Below are 25,168 nucleotides of genomic sequence, written 5' to 3' on the forward strand. Positions count from 1 at the left end.
TCCAAGAGTTTCATAGTTTGAGCTGTTTCGTCTTTGATCCATTTTGAGCTAATTCTTGTGTTAGTATGGGTCCAACTTTGTTCACTATTTCACAGAGCGGATATATACTTTTCCAAGCATTTCATGAAAAGACTGCCTTGGCTACCTTGTCAAAAGTCATTTCACCTTATTTGCAAGGGCTTACTTATGGGCTGTTCATTCTATTCCACAGTCTATATGTCCATCTTAAGTCAGCACCACTGTCTTGATTACTCTATTTTTGTGGTAAGTTTTGAAATCAGGAAATGTGATGTCCTCAAACTGTTCTTTTTCCAAGTTTGTTTTTGTTTTGTTTCATTGGTTACTTGAGGTCTCTTGAGGTTCCACTATGAGTTTTAGGATAGATTTTTCTGTTTCTACAAAATATGACTTTGGGATTTTGATAGGGATGCATTAAATCAGTAGCTCACTTTGGATAACAATATTATTCCAACCTGTCCATGAACACTGGATTCTGTTCCATATTTACATCTCCTTTAATTTCTTTTACCAATGCTTTCTCATTTTCAGTGTATAGATCATTCACTTCCTCAATGAAGTTAATTCCTAAATATCTTATTCCTTTTGATGCTATTGCAAATGAAACTATTTTTCTCAATTTCTTTATCAGATTGTTCATTGTTCTTGTATAGAAATACAACTGATTGTTGTGTGACTTTGCAACTTTGCTAAATTTATTTGTTCCAACAGGTATTTTTGTGAAGTCTTTAGATTTTTTAAAAAAAATTTATTATTTTTTTAATTTTAAAGTTTATTTACTTTTGAAAGAGAGAGAGAGAGAGAGAGAGAGAGAGAGAGAGAGAGAGAGAGAATGGGGGAGGGGCAGAGAGAGAGGGAGACAGAATCCAAAACCGCTCCAGGCTCTGAGCTGTCAGCACAGAGCTCAATGCAGGGCTCAACTCACAAGCTGTGAGATCATGACCTGAGCTGAAGTGGATGCTTAACCAACTGAGCCACCCAGGCGCCCCTTGTCTTTAGGGTTTTTTATATAAGACCACATCATTCACAAGCAGAGATCATTTTACTTCTTCCTTTCCAGTTTGGATGCTTTTCTTCTTCTTCTCTACTCCCTGCTCTGGCTGAGAATTCCAGCACGAGGTTGTATAGAAGTAGTGAACATGGGCATCTGTCCATCTTCTTCCTGGTCTTACAGGAAAAGCTCTTAGTCTCTCATCACTGAGTATATTTGCTGTAGGTTATTCATAGATGACTTTCATTATGTTGAGGGATTCCTTTCACTCATGGTTTGTTGCACATTTTTATCATGAAAGCATGTTGGATTTTGTCAAATGCCTTTCTCCATCAACTGAGATGATCCTGTGGGCTTTTCCTCTACATTTAGTTGATGTGGCATATTACATGGCTTGATCTTTGTATGATGAAACATCCTTGCATTTCTCGATAAATCCTACTTAGTCATGGTGTTTAATCCTGTTAACATGTACTGCCATTTATTTGCTAGTATTTTGTTAAGGATTTTTTGCATCAATATTCCCAAGGGATATCCTTTTCTTGTAGTGTCTTTGTCTGGCTTTGGTATCAAGGTAATGCTGGCTTCTTAAAATAAATCAAAAGTGTTCCCTCCTCTTCAATTTTTTAGACAAATTTGAGGAGTATTGGTGTTAACTTTTCTTTAAATGTTTGGTAGAATTCGCCCATGAAGCCATTGGGACCAGGGCTTTCCTTTGTTGGAAGATTTTTTTTTTTTAATGTTTATTTATTTTTGAGAGAACACGAGCAGGGGAGGGGCAGAGAGAGAGGGGGAAACAGAATCTGAAGCAGGGTCCAGGCTTTGAGCTGTCAGCACAGACCCTGATGTGAGGCTCAAACCCACGAACACGAGATCACGACCTGAGCCAAAGTCAGACACTTAACTGAGCCACCCAGGTGCCCTGGAAGATATTTTCTTTTTTAAGTTTATTTATTTTGAGAGAGAGAGAGAGAGAGAGAGAGAGAGAGAACACCATCAGCGAGTGGGGTGGGGAGGAGGGTTAGGGTTAGAGAATGAGAGAGAGAGAATCCCAAGCAGGTTTCACACCATCAGCACCAAGCCTGATGTGGGGCTCGAACTCCCAAACCATGAGATCATGACCTGATCCAAAACTGAGAGTCAGATGCTTAAGCGACTGAGCCCCCAAGGCGGCCCAAGATTTTTTATTAATGCTTCAATCTCCTTGCAATGGAGGTCTATTCAGATTGTCTAATCTTTCGTGATTCCGTCTTGATAGGTTTTGTGTTTCTAGGAATCTACTTTATCTGGGTTACTCAATTTGTTGCCACACAATTGTTCACTGTGCTCTATTATTAACACTATATATCTGTAGAATTGGCAGTATTTGTCCCGGATTTCATTTGACTTTAGTCATTGGAGGCTTCTTTCTTTAGTCAACCTAGCTAGAGGTTTGTCAATGTTGTTGATCTTTTTGAAGAACCAACTTTAGGGTTCATTAATTTTCTTTGCTGTTTTCCCACTGTTTCGTTGATCTTTATGATTTCCTTCATCCTGCTAGCTTTGAGTTTTGTTTCTTCCTCTTTTTCTAGCACCTTAAGTTGTAGAGGTAGGATGATGATTTGAGATCTTTTTAAAAATGTAAACATTTATGAATCGTAACTTTCCCCCTCAGTAACTGCTTTCACTGCATGCTGTTAAGTTCTGGTATGCTGTGTTTTCATTTTCATTCATCCTTAAGTATTTTCTGACGTCTTTTGTGATTTATTCCTTGGGCCATTGCGTGATGTTTTTATGAGCGTGATGTATAATTTCTACAAGTTTGAGCTTTACAGTTTTGTTTCTGCTTTCTAACTTTATCCAGTTGTGATCAGAGAATATATGTCCGATGATAATTATTTCTTAAATGTGGAGATTTAATTTTTGGACTAACTGCATGTATATTTGAGAAAAATGTGTATTTTATTGCTGGCAGGCAGAGTGCTTTGTATTTGTCCATTAGATCCAGTTGGGTTATTGTGTTGTTCGTGCTATTTCCTTACTTATGTCTGGGTGTCCTATCCATTATCGAGAGATGGAGCCATGGACTCTCTTACTCTTGCTGTAGGAATTCCTAATTCTCCTTTCAATTCTATTAATTTTCCCTTCATAGATTTTGATGGTCTGTCATTAGGTGCATAAAATGTTTACACACACTTTTCCTGTACTGACCTTTTTATTAATATACAATGTCCTTCTTTGTCTCTTATAATCTTTTTGATGTAGAGCCTATTTTGTGTGCTATCAGTATACTGATATACATAGTATGGTATACTGTAACAGTATACCGATGCCTATAGGCACCCTTCCTTTCTTTCATTTGCATGGAATATCATTCTCCATCTTGTCACTTTCAACCTGTGGGTGTATTTGAATTGCACGGGAGTCTCTTGTAGACAGCACAGGGCTGGATCGGGTTTTCTTACCCATTCTGCCAACTTTTGATGTTTCATGGAAGAGTTTAACTCATTTACATTGAAAGTAGTTACTTTAAATTTAGTAATTTAAAAAGGAGGGACTTACTTCTGCCCTTGTGTCATTTGTTTTTCATATATCCTGTAGCTTTTTGTCCTTCATTTTCTTATTTTATAGTGAAATGTTTAAATTCCTCTCTCATTTTCTTCTGTGTACATTCCATAGCTGTTTTCTTTGTGGTTGCCATGGGGATTACATTTAACATTCTAAAATTATAACAGATTTGAATTTATCCCAGATTAATTGCAAGTAATATACAAAACCTCTGCTTCTTTATAACTCTGTCCCCACCTCTTGCAGTTAATGCAAAATTACACCTTTATAGTGTGTGCCCCCAAACATAAGCTTATCATTCTTTAAAATGCCTTAGTCTTTTTTTAAAAAACATTTTGTTTTTAAAAATTCTTAAACACTTATTTATTTTTGAGAGAGCACAAGCAGGAGAGGAGCAGAGAGAGATGGAGACACAGAATCCAAAGCAGGCTCCAGGCTCTGAGCTGTCAGCACAGAGCCTGACGTGGGGTTTGAACCCACGGACCGTGAGATCATAACCTGAGCCGAAGTGCTCAATCTACTGAGCCACCCAGGCACCCCATCCAAGCTCTTGATTCCCCTCAGAAATGTTGATAAAACAACAACAGGGGCACCTGGGTGGCTCAGTGGGTTGAGCATCCGACTTCAGCTCAGGTCATGATCTTGTGGCCTGCAGTGCAAGCTCTGTGTCAGGCTCTGTGCTGACAGCTTGGAGCCTGGAGCCTGCTTTGGATTCTGTGTCTCCTTCTCTCTCTCTCTCTGCCCCTCCCTCGAAAAGAATTATCACCAATCCTACTTAAACTGTTCCAACAAACTGAGGAGGAGGGAACACTTTCTAATGCATTCTATGAGGCCAGCATTACACTGATACCAAAGCCAGACAAAAACATTACAAGAAAAGAACATTAGATCAAGATCCCTTATAAATACAGACGCAAAAATCATCAACAAAGAACTAGCAAACCAAATCCAATAGCATGTTGAGAGGATTGTATGTCATGACGAAGCGGAATTCATCCCATGAATGCGAAGACAGTTCAACATAAGGAAATCAATCAGTATGACATTGTCACCTTACTAGAACAAAGGGGAAAAGCCACATGGTTCTCTCAGATGACGCACACAAGCTATCTGACAAAATCAAACACCTTTTTGTCATCAAAAACATCAGGAATAGAAGTGAACTTCTTTAACATGATAAAGGACATCCATGAAAATCCCAGAGCAAACATCACACACCATGATGAGCAGCTGAACGTTTCCCCAAGACCAGGAACAAGCCAAGGATGCCTCTCAGCACTGCTATTTGACATCATCCTGGATGTTCCAGTCTGATCAAGTAGACAAGAAAAAGAAACAGAAGGCGTCCAAACTGGAGAAAATGAAGTAAAACTATCTCTATTCACAGGTTACATCATCCTATATGTAGAAAATCTCGAAGAAGCTACAAGAAAGTTACTAGGGCAGGATAAATGAGTTCAGCAAAGGGCAGGATAAAAAATCAGTTACACAAAAATCAGCTGCATTTTCACACACAAACAATGAGCAATCTGAAAAGAGAATTAATAAAAGAATTCCATTTGCAATAGGCTCAAAAAGAATACACTGCTCAGGGATAAATCCAAGGCAGTGGTGGACTTGTACGCTGAAAACTACCAAACATTGCAGAGAGATGAAAGGAGACACAAAGGAGGGAAGGACATCTCAGGTTCGTGAACCAGTAGAGCTCGTGTTGCCGAGATGTCCATACTACCCCAAAGCAATCTACAGATTCAGTGTGATTCCTATCAGAATCCCAACGACACCTTTGCAGAAATGCATACGATACTTGAGGGGCCCCAAATATCCAAACAATCTTGACAAAAAGAGCAAAGTTGGAAAACTAACACTTCCTGTTTCAACAATGCCTACAAAGTCACAGTCCTCAAGACGAGTGTGGTACTGGAGGAAGGACGGATGTATAGACCAGGGACAGGCTTTCCATCGCATGGTGCAGGGAAAGCTGGATGTCCACATGCAAAAGAGTAAGGTTGGACCCTTACCTGTCACCGTACACAAAAACTAACTCAAAATACACCAAATTGGTGTGCCTGGTGGCTCAGTAGTAGCTTAAGCATCCAATTTCGGCTCAGATCACAATGTTGCAGTTTGTGGGTTTGAAGCCTGTGTCAGGGTCTGTGCTGACAGTGTGGGGCCTACTTGGAATTCTGTCTCCCTTTGTCTGCCCCTTTTCCACTGACTCCCTCTTTCTCCAAAGTAAATCAACAGTTTTAAAAAGGAGACCAGGGACGCCTAGGTGCCTTAGCTGGTTAAGCATCTGACTCTTGCTTTCGGTTCAGATCATGATCTCGAGGTTCATGAGATTGAGCCCTGCATCAGGCTCCACGCTAACAGTGCAGACCCTGATTGGGATTCTCTCTCTCTTTGCCCCTCTCCCACTCACACTGTCTCTCAAAATGAATAAACTTAAAAAAAAAAAAATGGACCAAACTCTCAAGAGGTAAAAGTATAAAACTTTTTAAAATTTTCTTTTAGTGTTTATTTTTGAGAGAGCGAGTGAGCACGAGTGAGAGGGGGAGGGGCAGAGAGACAGAAGGAGACACAAAATCTAAAGCAGGCTCCAGGCTCTGAGTTGTCAGCACAGAGCCGGACGTGGGGCTTGAACCCCTGAACTGTGAGATCATGAGCTGAGCCAAAGTTGGATGCTTAACTAACTGAGCCACCCAAGCTTCCCCCTATAAAACTCTTAGAAGAAAATTTAGAGAAAATTCTTCACGATGTTGAATTCAGCGATGGTTCTGATGCTATAGCAAAAGCACAGGCCAAAGGAACAGTAAATAAATTAGAATTCATCAAAGTTGAAGTCCTTTGTGCATCGAAGGACACCATCAAGAGAGTGCAATGGTAACCCACAGAATGGGAGAAAACATTTGCAAAGTATCAGAAACATATCTGATAAGGAATCAGTATCTGGAATATATAAAGAACTCCTAAAATAACCAAGGAACTCACCCAACTTAAAAACAGACAAGGGGCCCCTGGGGGGGGGGGGGGTTCAGTCGGTTGAGCATCCGACTTCAGCTCAGGTCATGATCTCAGTCTGTGAGTTTGAGCCCCACGTCGGGCTCTGTGCTGACAGCTCGGAGCCTGGAGCCTGCTTCAGATTCTGTGTCTCCCTCTCTCTCTGCCCCTCCCCTGCCCACACTCTGTCTCTCGATAATAAATAAACGTTAAAAAAAATTAAACAAACAAAACAACCCACCACCCAGACTCCAGCGGGCTTCCCCTGCTCCACCCAGCATGGCACTTGGTTGGCTGCCTTCTCTGTGTGTGTCCTGCTCCTGGAGGCTGACTTCCTGGTTCCTGGGTACAGGGATCCTGAACACACATAAGGGTCCCATCAAGACGTTTCAGTGGACAGATTAGATCCTTTGTCCCCGGAGCTCAGCAGCAGTCAGGACTGACAGCTGCAGAAGCTTGAGAGCTCAAGCTGTCTGCTCTTTTGTTCCCACTTGCCCATGGGGCAGCCACCAGCATCTCAGGAGGGAGCCCACTCCTCCAAGGCCACTGCTGACGTGGGGAAGGGCCAGCAGCGAGGCCAGCTATCTGCTTTATAGAACCCTTACATGGACAGACCTCAGGTCCTTCCTGAGGACTCCCTGGACGGGCAGCTAGGACAATCCATCCCTCACTGCTGCCTCCATGGGCACCCCTGGCCCATCTCCAGGATCTGGCAAAAGAAGACGTTAGATGTTAACGTGACAAGATGTGGGCAGGGCTGAGAACACAGAAGTCAGACCACCAAACAGGGCTTGGAGTTCAGGCACCCGGGCTGAGTGGGGACAAGGCCCGGAAAGCTGACCCCTGATGCCTAGTCTCTACTTGACAAGCATGTGGCTCCTCGTGTCCTTCCCAGCCCTTGGAGCTGGCTAGGCAACTTCACGGTAGCCCTTTCATAGTGGTCTCTGTTGGCACTGCCCCTGCACTTTCTAATCTGGAGCTGAGTTGGGCGGCAAAGGGACCTGAAGCAGGTCACCAGCCAGGGGTCCCACAGCCCCCACCCAGGGAATGGGCAAGGGCAGGCGGGGGTGGGCCTGACGTCACTAGATAGATACCCAACAGCTTGGCAGCCAGCCCCAGGCTGGGGCAGCCCCATGGTCTCCGCCCTGAGTCACGGAGGGGACACACAAGGTGCGTCCAACCCGCTGTGTCAGAGGGCAGAGTCCAGCCCAGTCGGTACATCCTTTCCTTTCACTTTTCATTGTAAACAGTCAGGAGCCTCTGGCACCAGGACAGTCCCTTAGTCGAGCCCCTACCTCTGGGTCTCGCATCCCAAGGTGGACAGCAGGACGGCCAAGTCCGTACTAGAGACACAGAGGAGGGTGGCCAGCTCAGGCGGGGAGTCAGGAGGGCTTGCTGGACAAGGCTGTGCTCCAGCAAGGGAACTTCCAAATTTAGAAAAGAAGGTCAAGGGCACCTGCATGGCTCAGTTGGTTAAGCATCCAACTTTGACTCAGGTCACGATCTCATGGTTCATGAGTTCAAGCCCCACGTTGGGCTCTGTGCTGACAGCTGGAGCCTGCTTCAGATTCTGTGTCTCCCTCTCTCTGCCCCTCCCCTGCTTGTGTTCAATCTCTCATAAATAAAATTTTTTTAAAAATTCAAAAAAAAAAGTCAGCCACATAGATCTGAATTTCAGACAATGGATAATTTTGTAGATCACACACATTGCATGGGACACACTTATGCTAAAAAGTGACAGCCCTCATCACGTATGTTACAGATGATCAGGCTCGACAAGGGATGGGACAGGACTCAACCTGAGCTCTCTCACCTGGGGTTCCAGAGTGGGGTCCGCAGATCCCAACACCAGCCCAGTCTGTCCCTCAGCCAGGTGCCACTGGCCTGGCTTTTCTCTGAGCCTCAGTTTCCCCATCTATAGAATGGGATAGGTGCATAGACATGAAAGCTCACCTCTCAAGGGGTCTTGAGCCCAGCACAATCAGCCTCCCCTGGCAGGAAGGTCGTGAGGAACACAGAGCCCCAGGCCCTGCCCGAGACCTGCTGGCTCAGACCTGCATCCCTGCATCGTAAGGGGAAGCCTGTGCCTCAGGTGTCCGCAGAAGTTAGGGGAGGGGTGCTGTGAGCAGAGCCCCCGTGGGCATGTCCCACACAGGAACACTTGGATGGGTCACTTCACTCCACTCACAGAGACGCAGGGGGAAACCAAGAGAGGTGAGGTCCCCCCCTGGAAGCCAGCTGGGCCGGCGCACCGCAGTGTCACAAAGAGCCCCTGCCTATGTGCCCACTCTGCTCAGTGGACAGACTGCTGGTGGGCTCGTGGGCGAGCAGACACTGAACTCTAATGTCCGGAGAGGCATCTGTCCAGTGGTGCCTGGCCCACTCCCCACGCAGGTGCGTGAGCACCACCCCCTTGTGCATGCACAAATTGCTGTGACAGACAGAAACAGGGCACCCCAGCACTTCCTCCTGCAGGACAGAGGCCAGCATTTGGCAGGGGCGCCTCCCTGCACGTACCCCACTGGACTGCCCCTACCTCTCAGGGACCCTGCCCCTAGGGACCAAAGTGCCTGGAACGCGTTCCCCTGAGTCACTGGCCCGCGGCAGATGGGTATCAGTTAGCTGGAAACACTCTGGGTCCAGAGGTTTCTAGGAGCACAGTGTTCTTCCGTCCTTTATCTCCACGGCCCCTCGGCTATCTGATCCGGACGCTCCTCTGCTCCAAAACCACCTGTTCCTCCCTCCACCTTCTCAGCACTTAGCACAGGACTCTTATCTCAGAAATAAATTACTTCCTCAGCCTTTCCCTATTTGGAAGACACCACTTTGTTTTCTTTTCGCCCTCAGATGCGTCAGGATCCCACAGGCTGTTTCCAGTCAGGTCTGTCTCAGTCAGTGCGCTACCCAGCCCCCCACCCACCCTGCACCTGGCAGGTCCCAGCAAGTGTGTAGTTTGCGGCTCGGGTGCAGTGAAGAGCAGATTCCCACCTCCCAGAAGCACCCACTCAGGCGTCCGTGTGGGTGTGACTCTGCCGGCTTGGGGTGACATGGTCCCTGCACTCTGCCGACCTTTCGGCTGTGAGCCTTATGCTTCAGGCTTATAGCAGGCTCACCCCACCCCACCCCTTCTAGGTCCAGGGTGTCCGCCCACACGCCCACATCCCTAGGGCCTGTCCGACTCTGGTTTGGACACACATTGGATGGACAAGTCTAGCCCCAGAATGTAAATTAAGTTTCCCCACATGTAAATTAAGTAAATGGACACAGCAAGGCCTATCCCCAGGGTGGGGTGGGGACTAGATGACCCTCTGTGGCGTCAGGGTGCAGGGATGCCCCACTCTCTCCACTGCCCCAGCTGGCTGACATTCTAGCTCAGGGAGGGGTGCATCGGCACAGCCCAGCTCCCACGTGCCTCAGACGGCACCTGCCCCATGGTGGTGAGAGTGCTGGCCAGGCCAGCTGCTCCTCCACTGGGGTGGCCGCTGGGCCAGCACAGGGCCCACATCCCATCCACCAGCCCTCACTTGCCCCGTGAGCTCAGTGCGCCGGGAACTTCTGAACCCTACTTCCCACCCGGGAATGGGGACCGGCCTTCTCCAGAGCTTGTTGAAGACAACAGGTGTACAGCCTCAGCTCTGTCTCCAAGTGGGGACCAGGCCCAGGGCAGTCCCCTTGGACCCAAACCCTCCTGTACCTGGATCCAGGCTGCAAGCTCACTGGCCAGGAGCATGTGGAGGTGGTAGGGTCAGAGGGACAGGGAACCTTGGGGAGAAGGCTGCTGTGCCCTCGTAGGCAGCCCGGAACACCCAGGGCCCTCCTGTGCTCAGGGCCAGGCCTCGGCTCCTCCCCGCCTCATAAAGCAGCTTCAGGCCTGTTGGAACCCCAGTGGCCCCCCACGCTCACTCGCAGAGCCCCACCAGCACACCTCAGAAACCCTCAAATGCAACAGCAGCAGGAAAGGTCAAGCCCCAGCAAACCCAAGCGCCACTACACCCTCACAGGAAGCAAAGACACAGCTTCCTCGCTGCCCTATGTTCTCTCCCAACCAGCCCGGCCTCACAAGGCCCACAGCAGGTGACAGTCACACCAAGACACGACACGAGGGAGACCCCTGCCTTTGGACAGCAGCAGACGCTGGGATCTGCTCCTTCTGGGGCCTTCAGGCTGGGTGGAGAGCCTGGAACGCTGCACATGCACACACCCGTGACAACTCCCTGGGCTCCCTGCCTCCAGGAGGCATTTACAACGCACCCAGGCTTGGAGGGGGAGCTGTGGGGCTCACGGCTGGGAAGGCCCGCCTCCTTGTGGTGCTCCAGGGGAGCAAGGTCATCCCAAGTCCTGGGCGCGGCAGTGGTTGGGCCAGAGACCCAGGCGAGGTGGGTCACAGCGCCGCACGGCTGACCTCTGCTGGCCGGGCAGGTACCACAGGCAGTAGGCAGAGAGCCAGACGCCGTCTCCTGGATGCGGTTTAATTCCCAAGGTTTCCAGGGATGAGCATAACTTCACACAGAGAGAAAGCACAGGCCAGGCCAGCCAGAATCCTTATTCTGTCGAGGAACAAAGTGCCAGCCTGGTGGCACCAGGAACCAGCACCACCACGGCGCTGCCTGCCCCACCATCCAGACCATCCAGGGCGGGAAACTGGCCTCCGCTCCCTGCTCAGCCCCAGAACGCATCCCCAAGACCAGAGGCTGCACGCACAGCCTCAGGGAGGCACAGCGGTGGGCCTACGTCTCTCCTCTCTGTGCCTGAAGCTGCGCAGTGGGTTCCGGGTCCGTGCCTTCTGCGGGGCAAAGTCACAGGTTAGCCAGGAAATTGGGTTCAGCGGAGACAGACTGGGAGAGATGGGAGGCGTGGTCCCCGCTAGACAGGGTGGGCAGCAGGGGCAGAGCAGACCCTCGTGTGTTCTTGAAGCCACTGGCAACCAGCCCAGGGAGTGTCTGCCCCCACGACTAACCCGCAGCCCAAGAGCATGGGCCGAGTTCTCAGGGCCCTTCCCCCACTTCCCAAGAGCAAGGGACACGCACACCCCTAGGACAACGGAACGAGGTAGGAGAGCCCTGCAGCATCACCAAGGACCCAGAAAACTTACCTTGACCTTGGCCTTCTTAGAGGCCAGCTTCTTCCGCTTCTTGGGAGGGTGGACGAGACCACGCAGAGCAGGAGGGACTAAAAGACACATAGACCCCATGGCTGCCACCACCCCTGCACGTAGCCCACCTGCCCACCCACTCCCCCAGTGACCAGCGGGCTGGCTCCAATCTGCCCCTATGTCCAAGGGGCCCAGGAGCCCCCACTGCCTCCCGCCACGTGCCCAGGGCTGCGAGGGTGGCTGTGTTCTGGGGCGAGATTGCAAAGACACAGGTTAAGTCCCTCCCCGACGGTGTTTGTTTGCTGCGTTAAGAACGTGGCAGAAAGATAAAATCACATGCATTTTTAAGGCAAAAAAAGATACTTCTGAAACAAAAAAAGCCCACGTGTAACTTCTTCACATGTGGTCTGTTATTACAAATTCATACCCAAGCAGAGCCCTTCCCCCACATCCTTCCTACACCACCAGGCCACATGGTCACTGCTGCCACTGCTGTGATCCTTGGCCTCTGACCTCACCACCACCTGACCTTGGCAGGGCACCCACCCAATCCCCACAGGCCTCCACATCCCACTGCCGCCCTCTCCCACCTCACCTGGTCCCCTAGGCTCCCCGCCACACACTCTTACCAAAGACTTTGCTCCTGTGGGATGCAGGACAGGGTTCCCTCACCCCCTTCTCCCTGTCCCTCCAGGTCAGTCCTTGGGGACCTGGCCCCCACCAGTCCCTCCAGGTCAGTCCTGGGGAACCCGGCCCCCACCAATCCCTCCAGGTCAGTCCTGGGAAACCCTACCACACCAATCTCTCCAGGTCAGTCCTTGGGGAACCTGGCCGCCACCAATCCCTCCGGGTCAGTCCTGGGGAACCTGGCCCCCACCAATCCCTCCAGTTCAGTCCTTGGGAACCCGGGCCCCACCAATCTCTCCAAGTCAGTCTTTGGGGAACCCAGCCCCCACCAGTCCCTCCAGGTCAGTCCTTGGGGAACTTGGCCCCCACCAATCCCTCCAGGTCAGTCCTTGGGGAACCCGACCCCCACGAATGCCTCGTCAGTCCTTGGGGAACCCGGCCCTCACCAATCCCTGAAGGTCAGTCCTGGGGAACTTGGCCCCCACCAATCCCTCCAGTCTTTGGAGAACCTGGCCCCCACCAGTCCCTCCAGATCAGGCCTGGGGAATTCGGTCCTTCCAGTGCAGTTCTTGGGGAACCTGGCCCCCACCAATCTCTCCAGGTCAGTCCTTGGGGAACCTGGCCTTCACCAACGTCTCCAGGTCAGTCCTTGGGGAACCTGGCCCCCACCAATCCCTGAAGGTCAGTCCTGGGGAACTCAGCCCCCACCAATCCCTCCAGATCAGTCCTGGGGAATTCGGCCCCCACCAGTCCCTCCAGTCTTTAGAGAACCTGGCCCCCACCAGTCCCTCCAGGTCAGTCCTGGGGAACCTGCTCCACCAGTCTCTGTGGCACCTTCCCGTGTTCTGAATCCTTCTGTGCTGCTGGCCCAAGCCTCTCCTACACACCCACGGGCTTGAGAGGGCCAACTCTTACTGGCCCTTCCCCCTTAACCCGTCTTCAGCAAGTTCAGCACAAAAACACATGTGCTTGTTACCAGAGACACCACACACCGGACACCATTACCAGGATTACGGCTGCACAAAGAAAACTAGACACTTGGACCACCTGGTTGAATTTTGGCCTTGACTGTACCCCAGAAGCCGAACTCATGGTCCATTCCTGACATGACGGTAACCTGGGAATCTCTGGTCCCCATGAGGCTCAGACAGGCCTGTTCCCCAATCCCCCACCCCCGCTTCACCGCCTGCCATGACCCCCTTCCACACTGGCCCTGCTACATAACCAGCGGCTGGGATGGTGCTGCTGGGCCTCGGTGCGGCCTCTGCCAGTGCCTGCAGCGTGGGGTCCCTGTCCCCGCCCACACAGGGGTACGCGCTCACCTAGGTAGTCAGGGACATGGCCCAGGTGGGGCTTCACCACAGCAGGGTGCAAAGGCAGATCATGCCGCAGCAGCTGGAGGTCCCGGGGGTTGTCTTCGAAGTATGTCTGCAGGGAACACAGGCGAACAGCAGGCTCGCTCTTCCTTCTGAGGCCCTCCTGTGAGCAGCTGCACCCCACGTGCTCCCTGCTCAGAGCCACATGTGTCCCCCACAGAGGCCGAGTCCCCCCCCCCCCCCCACTGGCCCTCACCTTGAGCCTCTCTGAATGCAGAAGTTCCTCCTTGATCTCCTTCAACCTTGCCTCTCGGATGGCCTGTTTTGTCACTGAGCGCATGGCGTCCTGGGTGTGCACACCAGAGGTCAGGACGGCGAGGCTGCCCAATCCTCCCTCGTGCCCGGGGTTCAGCAGCAGGGGTCTGACCCAGGTCCCTGAGGAACAGACCTCCCCTCCCCCCACCCCACGTTCCACTCACCCTGCAGCGATACCGGAAGGCCTCGATCTCCTCCATGCGGAACTGGTAGGGAAGCAGGACAGGGGCCTCATTCTCTGCGGAGAGAACAGCACAGAGGGTCCCCTGGGCTGAAGGTTCAGGGTGGGTCTACTGGGGGGTCACCTGCTCAGAGCCCCTTGTAACCCCTCCCTGGGGCGAAGCAGCCCAGAGCCCAGCCCACTGCTTCCCTGTGACGTTCATGTGCAGCGAGAAACCGGAGTCTTGTGGATGGCCCACGACAGCTGCTCCAGGACACTGTGGCTGGGACAACCCATCATCCCCTGGGTGCCAGACACATCCTCAGCCTCGCAACCTGCCCACCTACCCACTCTCGCCATAAGAGCAGCAAAAGTACGGCAAAGGGCAGCACAGAACACCACCACCTGCAGCCACGCCCTGTTCTGAGCAGGAATGGCCACGCTGGGACACTCAGCGTCCGTGACAAACCAGCGTCCCAGCTGAAGAAGCCAGGGCACAACGCACCCCTTGCACGCCTGCCAAGCGGTGCCCCAGCCCATCTTCTGCACGAGCCCACAGGCTTAATGCCACGTGGTGAATGGTGTCTTTCCCGCACCCCCAACACAGGCAGCAATGAGACTGCACAGAAGCCCTGTCCGGACCTCCTCCCAGAACCTCCTGGCTGGAGGGCAGCCCCAGCCACGCCCCTTGCACGGCCTGCCCCTCGGCCTGGAAAGATGCCAGCTACGCTGCTGCAACGTAACCTCGAAGACACAGAGGAGCCCAGACCACGGTTGGGCTACCTGGGGGTCAGGGAAGGACACCCCGCGTAGCCTCCTCTCCCAAAGTCCTCTCCTGGGACACCACCAGCCCCCTCCCTTTTCTCCAAACCCCCTCCCCTCCCTTGGCCCTTCTGCCCCTTGAATCAGACAATAAACGTGACTCTGACCACCTGCCCGACAGCTCTGGACCTCGGCTTAATCATTTGTGGGGGATGCCGCCTGCCACCCTGAGTGTGAGAAGGTGGAGCAGGAGGGAGGGGCAGGGCAGGGCCGAGCAGAGCAGGGCCGAGCAGGGGTGCTACTGCCCACGCTGGTGTCCCCGCTGCCATCCCCACCACTGCGTCTGAGGTGTGGCTGGAGAGGAGGGCTGGGCTCTCACCTCCACAGAGAAGCTCCTCGATCGTGTCCAGGTGCGACTGCTCAGCGGGCAGCACGAAGGTCAAAACCATGCCTGGGTTGTTGGCACGCGCCGTCCTGCAAGGACACGTGGCCGGCATCAATCTCCAGCCCGAGGCCCACTGCCTGCTCGCCACGCCCCAGCTCTCCTACCTGCCAGCCCGATGAATGTAGGCTTCAGGGGTAGGGGGCAGATCAAAGTTGAGCACAGCGCACACGTGGTGGAAGTCTATGCCCCGGGCCACGCCAGCCTCCGGATCAGAAGCCCTGTGGGGAGACATCCCAGTGTCAGACTGACCTCCTCCTCCCTCCAGACCAGCGATCTCCAGCCTCTCAAGCCTTTTAATTCACAACATCTCTCAATAAAGCCTGATAAGAAACCATAAAACCCTAATGGGTTTAAAACCCTAGAATTGGTACCGTTTCAGGACCTGGGGTAGTGGCGGCGGCCAAACCTTTCACCCTGACCTCAGCGCAGGGGTGGGGGGGGGGCGGGGAGGAGCAGACTCACAGCATCACAAATCGATCCGAGAGCCACACCTGGAGTCTGTTAGGCTCACGTTCCCTTGGGGAACCTGCTCCTCACCCATCACAGACGCACACCCAGCACAGGACGGCCCACCAACAAGCCAAGTTTGGCCCTTACCGCTGCCCTGGGGCGTGTGCAGGTACACCCTTCACCCCTCTTCTGTGGACCCGCAGGCCTGAACGCCAGACTCCCTGCAGGGGCTGGGAAGAGACCAGCACTCACCTGTCTCCCTTGGGGCCCTTGCCTCGACGCTTGCCCTTAACCGGGGCTCCCAGAACTTCGGTGTCGGTCGCTATGACACAGTCATAGAAGCCTTGGTTGAACTGTGAGATGATGTGGCACCTGTGGCCCGAGGGCAGAGGAAGCGTCGGGCCCAGGAGGCAGCTGGAGTCCCCCTCCCACCCTGACATCATCGTAACCACCACCCTGACACTTTCCTCCTCTCCAACTCTGTTCCTGCTCAACCGTTGTGCCTCAACAGACTCAGCTGAAGACAAAGCGACGGCAGGAGTTGTGACAGGGAAAGTCAGCGAAGATCAGTCAGGCCCACAGCCAGGCCTCTACTTTGTGCTTAAAAGAGAACACCAGCCGCGCCCACCCCCACCAACCCCCTCGGGTGCATCTCAGTTGGGGGGTGGCGTGGCCCACCTGGAGCGCAGTGGCAGCTCCCCGTTGAGCACACAGGCGGGGATGCCAAACTGCTCCAGGAACAGGCGCAGCCTGTAACTCCTCTCCAGCGTGTTGACAAACAGCAGGGACTTGCCCCGGATCAGCGAGAGCTTGAGCAGGGCGTACAGCAGCAGGAACTTGTCCTCCTCGGTCTCACAGACCACCTGAAACTGCTTTAACTGGTCTGGCCCTGGCAGCTGGGACTCCTGCAGCTTGAGAGTAACCTACGGGAAGACGGCCCCGTGGCCCGCGGTCAGGTCAGCTACCGCAAGCTGCTGGCCAACCAGGGCACAAAAGTGTGAGCCAGGGCACCCTGCGTCCCCTTCATCTGGGCGCCATGACAATTCAATGCACCCTAACCGTCGTATGGGTGGAGGACACAAGACTACGATGCGCTAGAGGCACGTGACAGAGAAACACAACATGAGGAATGGCCCTCAGGAGGAAAGCCCTACGGCAGTGACCTTTCAGAAGAGTCCAGCTCACGTAAGGTGAGAGCTTCGGCCATGCTGCTCAAAGCAGCCTTTCTGACCCTTGGGGGTCCCTGCTCATACCTTGAACCACCCCAGTGGACATCCGCGTGGTTGTCTGTAGCAGACAGCGTGTTAACAACCACCAGCCTCTAGCGCCTCAGAACCAGAGAGGCTCACGCCCTAACAACCGTCCCACCCGAGATACCAAAGAGCTCCTTGGAGAAGGGAGTTTCACATCAGCGGCTCCAGCTGGTACTGCAGGGCCCTTACCGGGTTATGCAATACCAGCTCCTTGAGGGCCTGCACGTCCTCGTTGAAAGTAGCTGACATCAGAAAAGCCTGATAAATCCGGGGCAAGTGACTGGAACAAAGCAGAACCTGTCAGACTCCAGCTCCGAGCCACCAAGTGTAGCAGGTGAAGCTCCTGCCCCCTGCTCCAGGCCCTGGAGCCTGTTCCCACCCCACGCATCCTCCTTACCAGAGCAGACTCTTGAGTTCCTCCTCAAAACCAAAGGAGAAGAGAAGGTCAGCCTCATCCACCACCAGCAGCTCCAGGGAGTCTCGCAGGGTCAAGCTGTCTTGCTGCAAGTGGTTTAAGATTCGAGACGGGGTCCCCACTACTATATCGGGCTTCTCCATCAGCACAGCTCTGCAGGCAGGCAACACCTCAGTATGGGAGAGAAGAGCGCAGCTGGGGCCTCACCCCTGCCTGCTCCTCCTCATGACTGCATAACCCCCCCCCAACCCCCCCCAGGCCCATGCCCTTCATTCCTCCACGGCCCTGCTGCTCTCACCTACCTCTGAGAGGCTGAGTCTTCAGCAGCGGAGACATCCGCCACCCGGATGTCCCGAGCGCAGTAGGCAGCCAGCTGCTGAACCATGGACCGGGCCTGCCGCGCCAGCTCCTTGGTGGGCACCAGCACGAGCCCTCTCACAGCCTGCTCTACCGCGGGGCCAGTCTGCAAGAGCACAAACGTCGGACTTCAGCGGGCCAGCCCGCGGCCGCAGAGCCATCGGACGCTTTCCCTCCGTCTCTTCCGGGCAATCTGACCCAACCGTGGGGGCTTCCCCATAACCACCTGGCTGTGTCCTCATCAAGCCCTCGCTCACTTGTATTCTTCTCAGAACGGAATGCTCTTTCCGCAGGCGCCGACCCTCACAAACGGCAACTTACTTTGCGGTTACAAAGTTACTTAAACGCTAGAGGTTCACGTGAGTTAAGCAGAACCGGGAAAAGTACCCGCTCTCCATGGCACAGAGAAGGGAGTGTGATGCAATCTCTACGCAAAGAACAACGCTGGCAGCGCCTGGGCCGGGGCCAGGCAACCTCGGTTGCAGCCCAGTGCGCGGACCAGCACCAGGCTCGCCCCTCCCGCCCCCCGGGCTCCCGCCCCGACCCACCGCCTTCCTGTGGAGCAGCAGCTGCAACATCGGAATGGCGTAAGCGGCCGTCTTCCCCGAGCCCGTGCGCGCCCGAGCCAGGAGGTCCTTCCCCTCCAGGGCCAGCGGGATGGCCTTTTCCTGGATCAGCGTGGGGCGCGACCAGCCCAGGTCGGCGACGGCCTAGGAGACACGAGGCGCGGCTCAGGCGGCGCGCGGCGCTGTGGCCGCCCCCGCCCCGTCGGCCCGGCTCCTCAGCCCTCCCTGGTACCTGCAGGAGCCGGGGGTCCAGACCCATGTGCTCGAAGCCCAGCAGCTCTGGGTCCGCCATGCCGCCTCTCTGCGACGCCAGCGCAAACGCACCGCAGTCAGAGCGCGACTGCGCATGGGCCACACCCCCCGGAAGTTCTGCGGCCTGGGTTTCCGGCGTTCCGGCTGGGCTGTGCGGCTGCGGCCGTGCGCAGGGTCCGGGGTCGCAGGCGGAGCCTCATCCTCAGGCCCGGCCCGGCGGGTGTTCCGGCGACGGAGGCGGGGCTGCGTGGACGCCGGTGGGGTTTTCTCGGTGCCCGCCTCCGCCCGCCCACCAAGGGCCCGGACCCGCCTCCTGTCCGCAGTCGTTGCCTGTGGGTCCACCTTCAGTTAGCGCTGCCTCTGTCAGCCTCGCCCTAGGAGTCCCGCCCGCACTGCCTCCACCGAGAGACTAGCGTCGGGGCCTGCCTGTGTGCACCCCCCCCCCCGCCGGGGAGGGGGCCCCCCGAACCCGCCCCCGGGTCGCGGTGTGTGCGCCTCGCCTGCCCCCGGGCCGCCGCGCTTGAGGCCACCTTCTCGGCACCTGCGGCGTCCGTGGAGTCCAGGCTGCAGTGGGAACCGAGCAGGGGGTGGAGGCTTGCAGAGAAAACAGGTGACCCTGCATGCACCAGCACAAGGGCTCAGGGCCCCGAGGCACTCCATAGGACAGACAGGCTGCAGCACCTAGGCCGTACTGGGATGAGGGCTGGAAAAACAACTAGCATGAGAGAGAGGAAGGTCGGCCGGCCTGGAGTTCCCGAATGTGGCTACCCATCAGTTACCTGCACAACGTGGTTAAAAATAAGGATTCTCGGTGGCCACCTGTATTCCCTACTGCTGCTGTAACAAATCAGCATAAACTTAGCAGCATAAAACAACACAACTATTGTCCTATGGTTCTGTAGTTCGCTTTTACGAGGTCTCACCAGGCTGAAATAAGTTTGGCAACACTGCATTTGCTTCTGCAGACTCAAATAATTATTTGCTTTGCCCTGCTTGCCTGGGGGTCCACTTCCTTCATCCTCAGCGCCAGCAATGGAGGGTTGAGTCCTCACGTCTCATGGCTGTCTTTTGCCTCCACTTTCAGTGAACCTTGTGATGCCGCTGGACTCACCCAGATAACCCAAAATAATCTTCCTAGTTAATAGCAACCTTCATTTTCCTTTGCCCAGAGCTGGAGACCAGGCTTCTCCCCCTACCGTTTTTTTGTGGTTAGGGATGTCATACTAAGAAAGGAAGAATTTCAGAATGTAATCAGGGTAGTATTGTGAATAAATCAGATTTCCCTGAATCTAGCCAAACTTGTTTTCTAAAAAAAACCCCAAAAAACAAAAAACCTTTCATAGACCACAAGGTATGTGAATGTCACACACCAGCACGAAGATCCTCCTCTCCACAGCCACCACTTGCTGGCCCATCATCTTTCATTGACCTGCCCCATCAGTGGTCCATGCCCCTTCCTTTCAAAACCTCACAGAAGAAACCCAGAACTCACAGACCTACTGGCATAACCAAGATCCACTTGACTGTGTCTGTAGTGGACAGACTGGAAGCCTGCTCTGGTTCTTAGCTGTAGTCTTCTGCCCTCCCTCAGCCCGGGCTCCAGCAGAACAGCCACAGTCCCGGCCACAGCCCTTAATCCCCAGGCGCCCCAAGCCAGAGGTCCGCGTGGCTAACAAGTTCCAGGGCCACCTCTTTTTCCCTGTGTTAATTCTCACCTAAGAAAATTTTAAACTAGGAGCACCTGGGGGGCTCAGTTGGTTGAACACCTGACTTTGGCTCAGGACATGATCTCGCAGTTTGTGAGTTTATAGCTCGACACTGGGCTTGCTGCTGTCAGCCTATCAGTACAGAGCCCACTTTGGATCCTCTGTCCCTCTCCCTGTTCCACCCCTGCTGGCACTCTCCCCAAAATAAGTAAATATTTTTTTAAAAATTGAAAACTAAATTTAAGTATTCAAAGAAATTTTAGAGAAGTCAGTTACAGTAGTTCACTTACTGGACTGTTACACAACCATCCAGAATCAGAAACAGGAGAAACACTTAATTTTAAATATGCTTACACATATTGAATGACAAAGCCTAGAAAACAAACTTGCATGTGTTTTTATGATTAAAAACATGAACACATGTGGAATAGTATGGGATGCAGAGAAAAAGATTTAGTTCTGTGGGTCAAATAATATGTTAAATGAACAAATGCATGTAATAAAACCATGAAAGAAAAAGCCAAGAATGGGCAAGTTTACTACAACAGGGGGACAGTGTACTAAGATCTGTAAAAGATTCCAGGGGCTAAGAAACAGGTAGTTCATCTGCTTGCGCGATTCCCTGCTGATGGGCCTGCGTGGCCGACCTCTGGAGTGGCTGAGCAACTGCCCTGTCCGTCCCACACCCATGGACACCCATCCGGCCAAACCCCTGCAGAATGAGGCCACAATGAAGCCCACTGTGGGACAGCACGGGAGCCAGCAAGGCCAAGGGCCTTTCTTCCACTTCCTTTCGCACCTCCCCTCTGCTCACCACCTCTTACTTCATTTCAAACACAGCTACTACAACACATTTTATTTCACTGGAAAAATCTGTGTGAAGAACCAAACGTGGCTCCTGCGAAAAAAATATTTACCACGGCTTAAATCAAAGTGAAAAGAAGAGGGTACGAGGGCCCCGCCGGTGCTAGCTCTGTGACTGCCTCACTCTCAGAGACCCTGCGTGATGGAAATCGCGGGTGCCTCAGGGAAGTCTCTGCCCGGCCGCCTGGGGAGGCCGTGAGAGCACCTATGATGTCTGTGAGCTGCTGCGGCCCTTAAAACTGTTCGGAGAAACAGCGTAGGGGAAGCTGCATGGGTGTTTTCACCTAGTCAAACACAGGCAGGAACACTTCAACTAGGAAGTAAAATATATATAATTTATCAAAAAATAGTTCTAATATATAGAAAAACATTGCAATTCTCTGAGGCCTCTGCCCCTTATTTACATTCACAAAGCCACTGAGCAAACCCAGGACTAACAAGGGAATAGGGAGGCAGGGCCGCCCCTGGCCGGGCGTTTCAGCTGCCTACTGCAGAAATAGAAAGAGAGAAATTAAAGGGGTAGCAGACACTTTTTCACTTGCTCTTTTTGTGCCAGGATGGGGGGGAATCCCTGGATATAAAAGACCCAAGACTAAGTCCCGGGTCAGTTCCGACTCCAAACAGACCCCAAATGGACCTTTGGAAACTCAGACCAATGTCCTGGGTCCTTGAGAACCAGTGTGCACAAGTGGCTGACGTGAATGCTTTGTTGCCATGGAAACAATGTGGCTTGTGGTCTTTTTTCATTTTTTTCCCTCAAAATCCAGGTGGAGAAGTTATCAGGTGGGGAAAGTACCAAAAATTGATGTGGAGGAGGATCGGACGGAGAGGATACTACACCAGCTTCTTGGCCTCAAAGAAGCTTTTGAGGTGACGCATCTGCCAGATTCCAGTGAGGATGAGGATGACCGTCTGAGCAATTGACCACCACAGGACCCTCTGGTTGGTGCTCTCGCTGGTAAGACGGAAGCGCTCCTCACGATACTGCGCGAGACAACAGAGGTGGGTTAGAGGCACAGGGGAAACGTTGCTGGCTATTGTTAGGCTCCTCCCTCCTGCACAGGAGTGAACTTCAGGACCAAGTGCCTTTTGAAATACCGCCCCTGATCCCACTGGCAGTGGCCCCAGGGTGGCATGCTGCCCTCCGCAAACATCCCTGCTGGGCGGGCAACAGCTACTGCTAGACTGGGGACTGTCCTCTCTTTCCTTGGTCTACAAAGCTTGAAGATGGCTATGGAGACCGATACTCCCCCGTGTCAGCTGATCCCCCAAGTAGGAGAGGCCCCAGGCAGAAACTTCAGTAGGCACAGAGGGTACAAAGGTCAGCAGCCATGTCCCAGTACAGTCACGTGCTTACCCTCTGGTAATCCTGCTCCTTCTGGATCTGCTCCACCTGATCAAGCAGCTGTCGAGCTCGGAGCTGCAGTTCTGTCAGTTTATCCTTGGCGGCAATCTCGGGGTAGTTGTTGGCATGCTCCCCACCCTGGATGTCTAGGTGCACACGCTACAAAGACACGGGGTGAGTGCCCCAGGGTCCTAAGGTCAGAAACCCTCTGAGGTTACAGTGTCTGAGCCCAGGGGGCCTCCGACTCTGTTCCAAGCTACAGAACCTCCTCTGGTTCCTGGCTGTGGGATAGGAGTGCTACGTCTGTCTCCCTGTGACCGTGTCACAAAGTGTCACAAACAACAATGATCATGAACTCAAAACTTGACAAAATCAAACTCAAGATTCTGTGGCCAAAGAGAACATTCTCTTACCAGTCTGCCGCCAGCAAAGAGGGACATCCTGGTGGAGTTGGAATGCAGGCAGATCTGGTGGTCACCAGGAGTGTGGGAAGTAAAGGTGAAGCGGCCCTCCGAGCCATACTGCCGGGACAGCACCACCTGCAACAGGACAGAGAGAGCCCCTACCTGTACTGTCACCTGTCCCAGGGCACGCTCACGTCCTCTGAGCTCCGCGCGTCCCAGACAGCTCTAGCGAAGGAAGCCCGACGGAGTCTGCAAAGCGCCCCTGCCCCAGCCTGAGCACGGCCAGCGGGGGCCCTACCTTGCCTTCGGGATCCTTCACCTCCACGTGCATGCCCAGGCCCGGGGTCGAGGGCAGAAAGACTTCCTTCTGCTTGTCCCACATCTGGGTGCGGTAGTTCCCTGCGGAGCAGACAGAGCCGTCACGACCCGCCTGCTCCGCGCGACTCCCACGCTCCGCGGGGCGCCGTGACCGCGTCTGGGGGACACGCAGGGCCCTGTCCTCCCTTGCCCCGCCTGACCGATGACCATGGTCTCGTCGGGGATCTCCTCGATGAAGCAGCGCTTCTCGGTCTCGCCGATGTGGAAGTAGAGGCCCCGGGCGCCAGCTGCGCACAGCGCGAGCAGCAGCAGCGCCGGTCGTCCCATCGCCCGCCGCCACCCGCCCCGACACCTGCCAACGAACGCCCTCGGCCCGCCGCGCATGCGCGCGCCTGCGCCCCAGTCCCGGCGCCGCAGCGGGGCCAGACGCAAAGTGCGCATGCGCTGTGACGCCGGCCCTGCGCCCGTCCGGGTCCGCGGGTCTTCCAGGCCGTGCAGCACGGCCGAAGAGGAGAATGCGCATGCGGGGGACGCCGGGGCCCCTTCCCGCTTACCCGGAGATGTTGCTCTCCTCGACATCTACCTAGCACGCCCTCCTGCGCCCCACTTCCAAGAGACGCTGCGCAGCCGGGGTCGGAGCGCTCGCGCGCTGATTCGCTCGCTCCCCGACTCTTCGCCTGGCGTCGGGTCCCGCCTGCGTGGGGGGACGTCGTGAGCACTGGCCAAGGGCCCGGCCCCGGGGAAGGGGCTGGGGCCCCGTCCCGCGCGGGGGAAAGGGTAGGGGCGGCTGGAGCTAGTGGGGCTCTGGCGTGACCCGCGGTTGTGCCGACGTTTACCGACCCTTGCGTCGGAGACACTGGCTGAGCGGGTGCGGGGGAGACCACGTTGACCGGTACGGGGACTGATGGCGACAAGGGTCCCTTAGTCAAGATTTTACTGGACCCTGGGCCTGCGGGGTGAGATGTGGCGACGGCCTCGTTTTGTACCCGCAGTCCCCGTGGCTTTCTCAGCCTGTGGACTGCTCGCTGTCCCCAAGGTGAAGATTTGGGACGTGCGTGACCTGGATTCGGGCTGTCGGGCCGCTGGGAGGTACACCTGGGGCCTAGCGCGGTTGTGCTGAGCGCCTTCCTGCTAAACACAAAGAAACCCTGCAATACCGTTCTTGCCGAGCTGGGCAGCAACACTCCTGGGGATCTGGGGATTAAAGAACGCGGTCGGCAAGGCAGGGCCTCCCAGGCAGCTCTAGTGGGGGAGGACCCAAAGACTCTTTTTAAATCTCTCTTCTTCTGAACCTGGAAATTTGGGTTTGGCATGAAACCTCCAGGTTTTTAAATATAGTATGTGGCTCACTTCTGTCTAATGGAACGGACAGTGAACACACTCTGGCCACGTTGGGCAGTCTGACCTCCGGTCAAATCTCGGGCCAGGCTTCGGGTTACAGGACTCTCCCTGCCTGCTGTTGCGGCTCTCCCTTGTCCTTTCGTTGAACGAGCTGGTGCAAACTGGCGAGAATCTGGGCTAGAGAATGAGAAAAACTCAGAACGAGCAGGGCCATGAGGCGTGTTTACATCTAGTAACACCGCCTTCTGCGGGGCAGAGGAAGACGGAAACCAAAGCACACCATTACTGGACATGGAATCACAGCAGAGGGTGCTACATTTTTTATACTTTCCAAACACACATAAACATATAAGTTACAGGCAACATTCATATACTCATCACCTGCCTTCAGCAAAAATCAATTTTTGGCCTTTGTTTCATTTTTTCCTGCACTTTTCCCCTGAAGTATATTAAGTATATTTTTTCCAGACATCACATCTATTTCACCCATCAGTACTTCAGGGTGTGTCTCTGACAAGGACTTTACAAAACTAAACACAATTCTTTAATGCCCTCTAATACTTGGCATATGATAAGTTTCCCCATTGTCTCAGAAAACTTGAGATTGTTTAATCAGGATCCAAA

The 25,168-nt window shown here is 53.7% G+C and overlaps 3 protein-coding genes across 4 annotated transcripts in view; all 3 read right to left on the reverse strand.

Annotated features, from left to right (window-relative positions):
* NPC1L1 (NPC1 like intracellular cholesterol transporter 1) overlaps window positions 1-10,888 on the reverse strand; it is a 29,394-nt gene extending 18,506 nt beyond the window's left edge. Inside the window, exon 1 of the mRNA XM_047848787.1 lies at window positions 7,162-10,888. The gene's annotated coding sequence lies outside the window, so the exon portion shown is untranslated. The remainder of the gene's footprint in view (window positions 1-7,161) is intronic.
* A 118-nt stretch (window positions 10,889-11,006) lies between these two features.
* On the reverse strand, window positions 11,007-18,704 carry DDX56 (DEAD-box helicase 56). 2 transcript variants are annotated; one of them, XM_047848790.1, is made up of 14 exons: window positions 18,547-18,704; window positions 18,297-18,458; window positions 17,694-17,854; window positions 17,374-17,544; window positions 17,166-17,256; window positions 16,402-16,646; window positions 15,976-16,095; window positions 15,378-15,491; window positions 15,208-15,302; window positions 14,071-14,144; window positions 13,848-13,937; window positions 13,598-13,703; window positions 11,649-11,725; window positions 11,007-11,339 (listed from the first exon to the last, which is right to left on the reverse strand). In XM_047848790.1, the coding sequence occupies exons 1-14, from the start codon at window positions 18,604-18,606 to the stop codon at window positions 11,262-11,264; spliced, it is 1,644 nt and encodes a 547-aa protein (XP_047704746.1). In that variant the 5' UTR covers window positions 18,607-18,704; the 3' UTR covers window positions 11,007-11,261. The 2 variants fall into 2 exon arrangements, with proteins under 2 accessions (XP_047704746.1, XP_047704747.1); XM_047848791.1 differs by lacking the exons at window positions 11,007-11,339; window positions 11,649-11,725; window positions 13,598-13,703; window positions 13,848-13,937; window positions 14,071-14,144 and adding an exon at window positions 14,201-14,349.
* A 2,409-nt stretch (window positions 18,705-21,113) lies between these two features.
* TMED4 (transmembrane p24 trafficking protein 4) lies at window positions 21,114-23,659 on the reverse strand. The gene is made up of 5 exons (XM_047848792.1): window positions 23,404-23,659; window positions 23,184-23,284; window positions 22,895-23,020; window positions 22,494-22,640; window positions 21,114-22,120 (listed from the first exon to the last, which is right to left on the reverse strand). The coding sequence occupies exons 1-5, from the start codon at window positions 23,642-23,644 to the stop codon at window positions 21,971-21,973; spliced, it is 765 nt and encodes a 254-aa protein (XP_047704748.1). The 5' UTR covers window positions 23,645-23,659; the 3' UTR covers window positions 21,114-21,970.
* Window positions 23,660-25,168: the final 1,509 nt, after the last annotated feature.

Source organism: Prionailurus viverrinus, chromosome A2 (assembly GCF_022837055.1).
Source record: "Prionailurus viverrinus isolate Anna chromosome A2, UM_Priviv_1.0, whole genome shotgun sequence".
Lineage (NCBI taxonomy): Eukaryota > Metazoa > Chordata > Mammalia > Carnivora > Felidae > Prionailurus > Prionailurus viverrinus.

Coding starts and splice junctions, on each gene's coding strand:
- DDX56 (XM_047848790.1), bottom strand. CDS start 18,606: ATGGCGGACCCAGAGCTGCTGGGCTTCGAGCACATGGGTCTGGACCCC. Junction 13,938..14,070: donor CCTTCCGGTATCGCTGCAGG/GTGAGTGGAACG, acceptor GTGCACACCCAG/GACGCCATGCGCTCAGTGAC. Junction 11,726..13,597: donor CCATGTCCCTGACTACCTAG/GTGAGCGCGTAC, acceptor TGTGTCTTTTAG/TCCCTCCTGCTCTGCGTGGT.
- TMED4 (XM_047848792.1), bottom strand. CDS start 23,644: ATGCGCACTTTGCGTCTGGCCCCGCTGCGGCGCCGGGACTGGGGCGCA. Junction 23,285..23,403: donor CGACGAGACCATGGTCATCG/GTCAGGCGGGGC, acceptor TCTGCTCCGCAG/GGAACTACCGCACCCAGATG. Junction 22,121..22,493: donor AGGAGCAGGATTACCAGAGG/GTAAGCACGTGA, acceptor TGTCTCGCGCAG/TATCGTGAGGAGCGCTTCCG.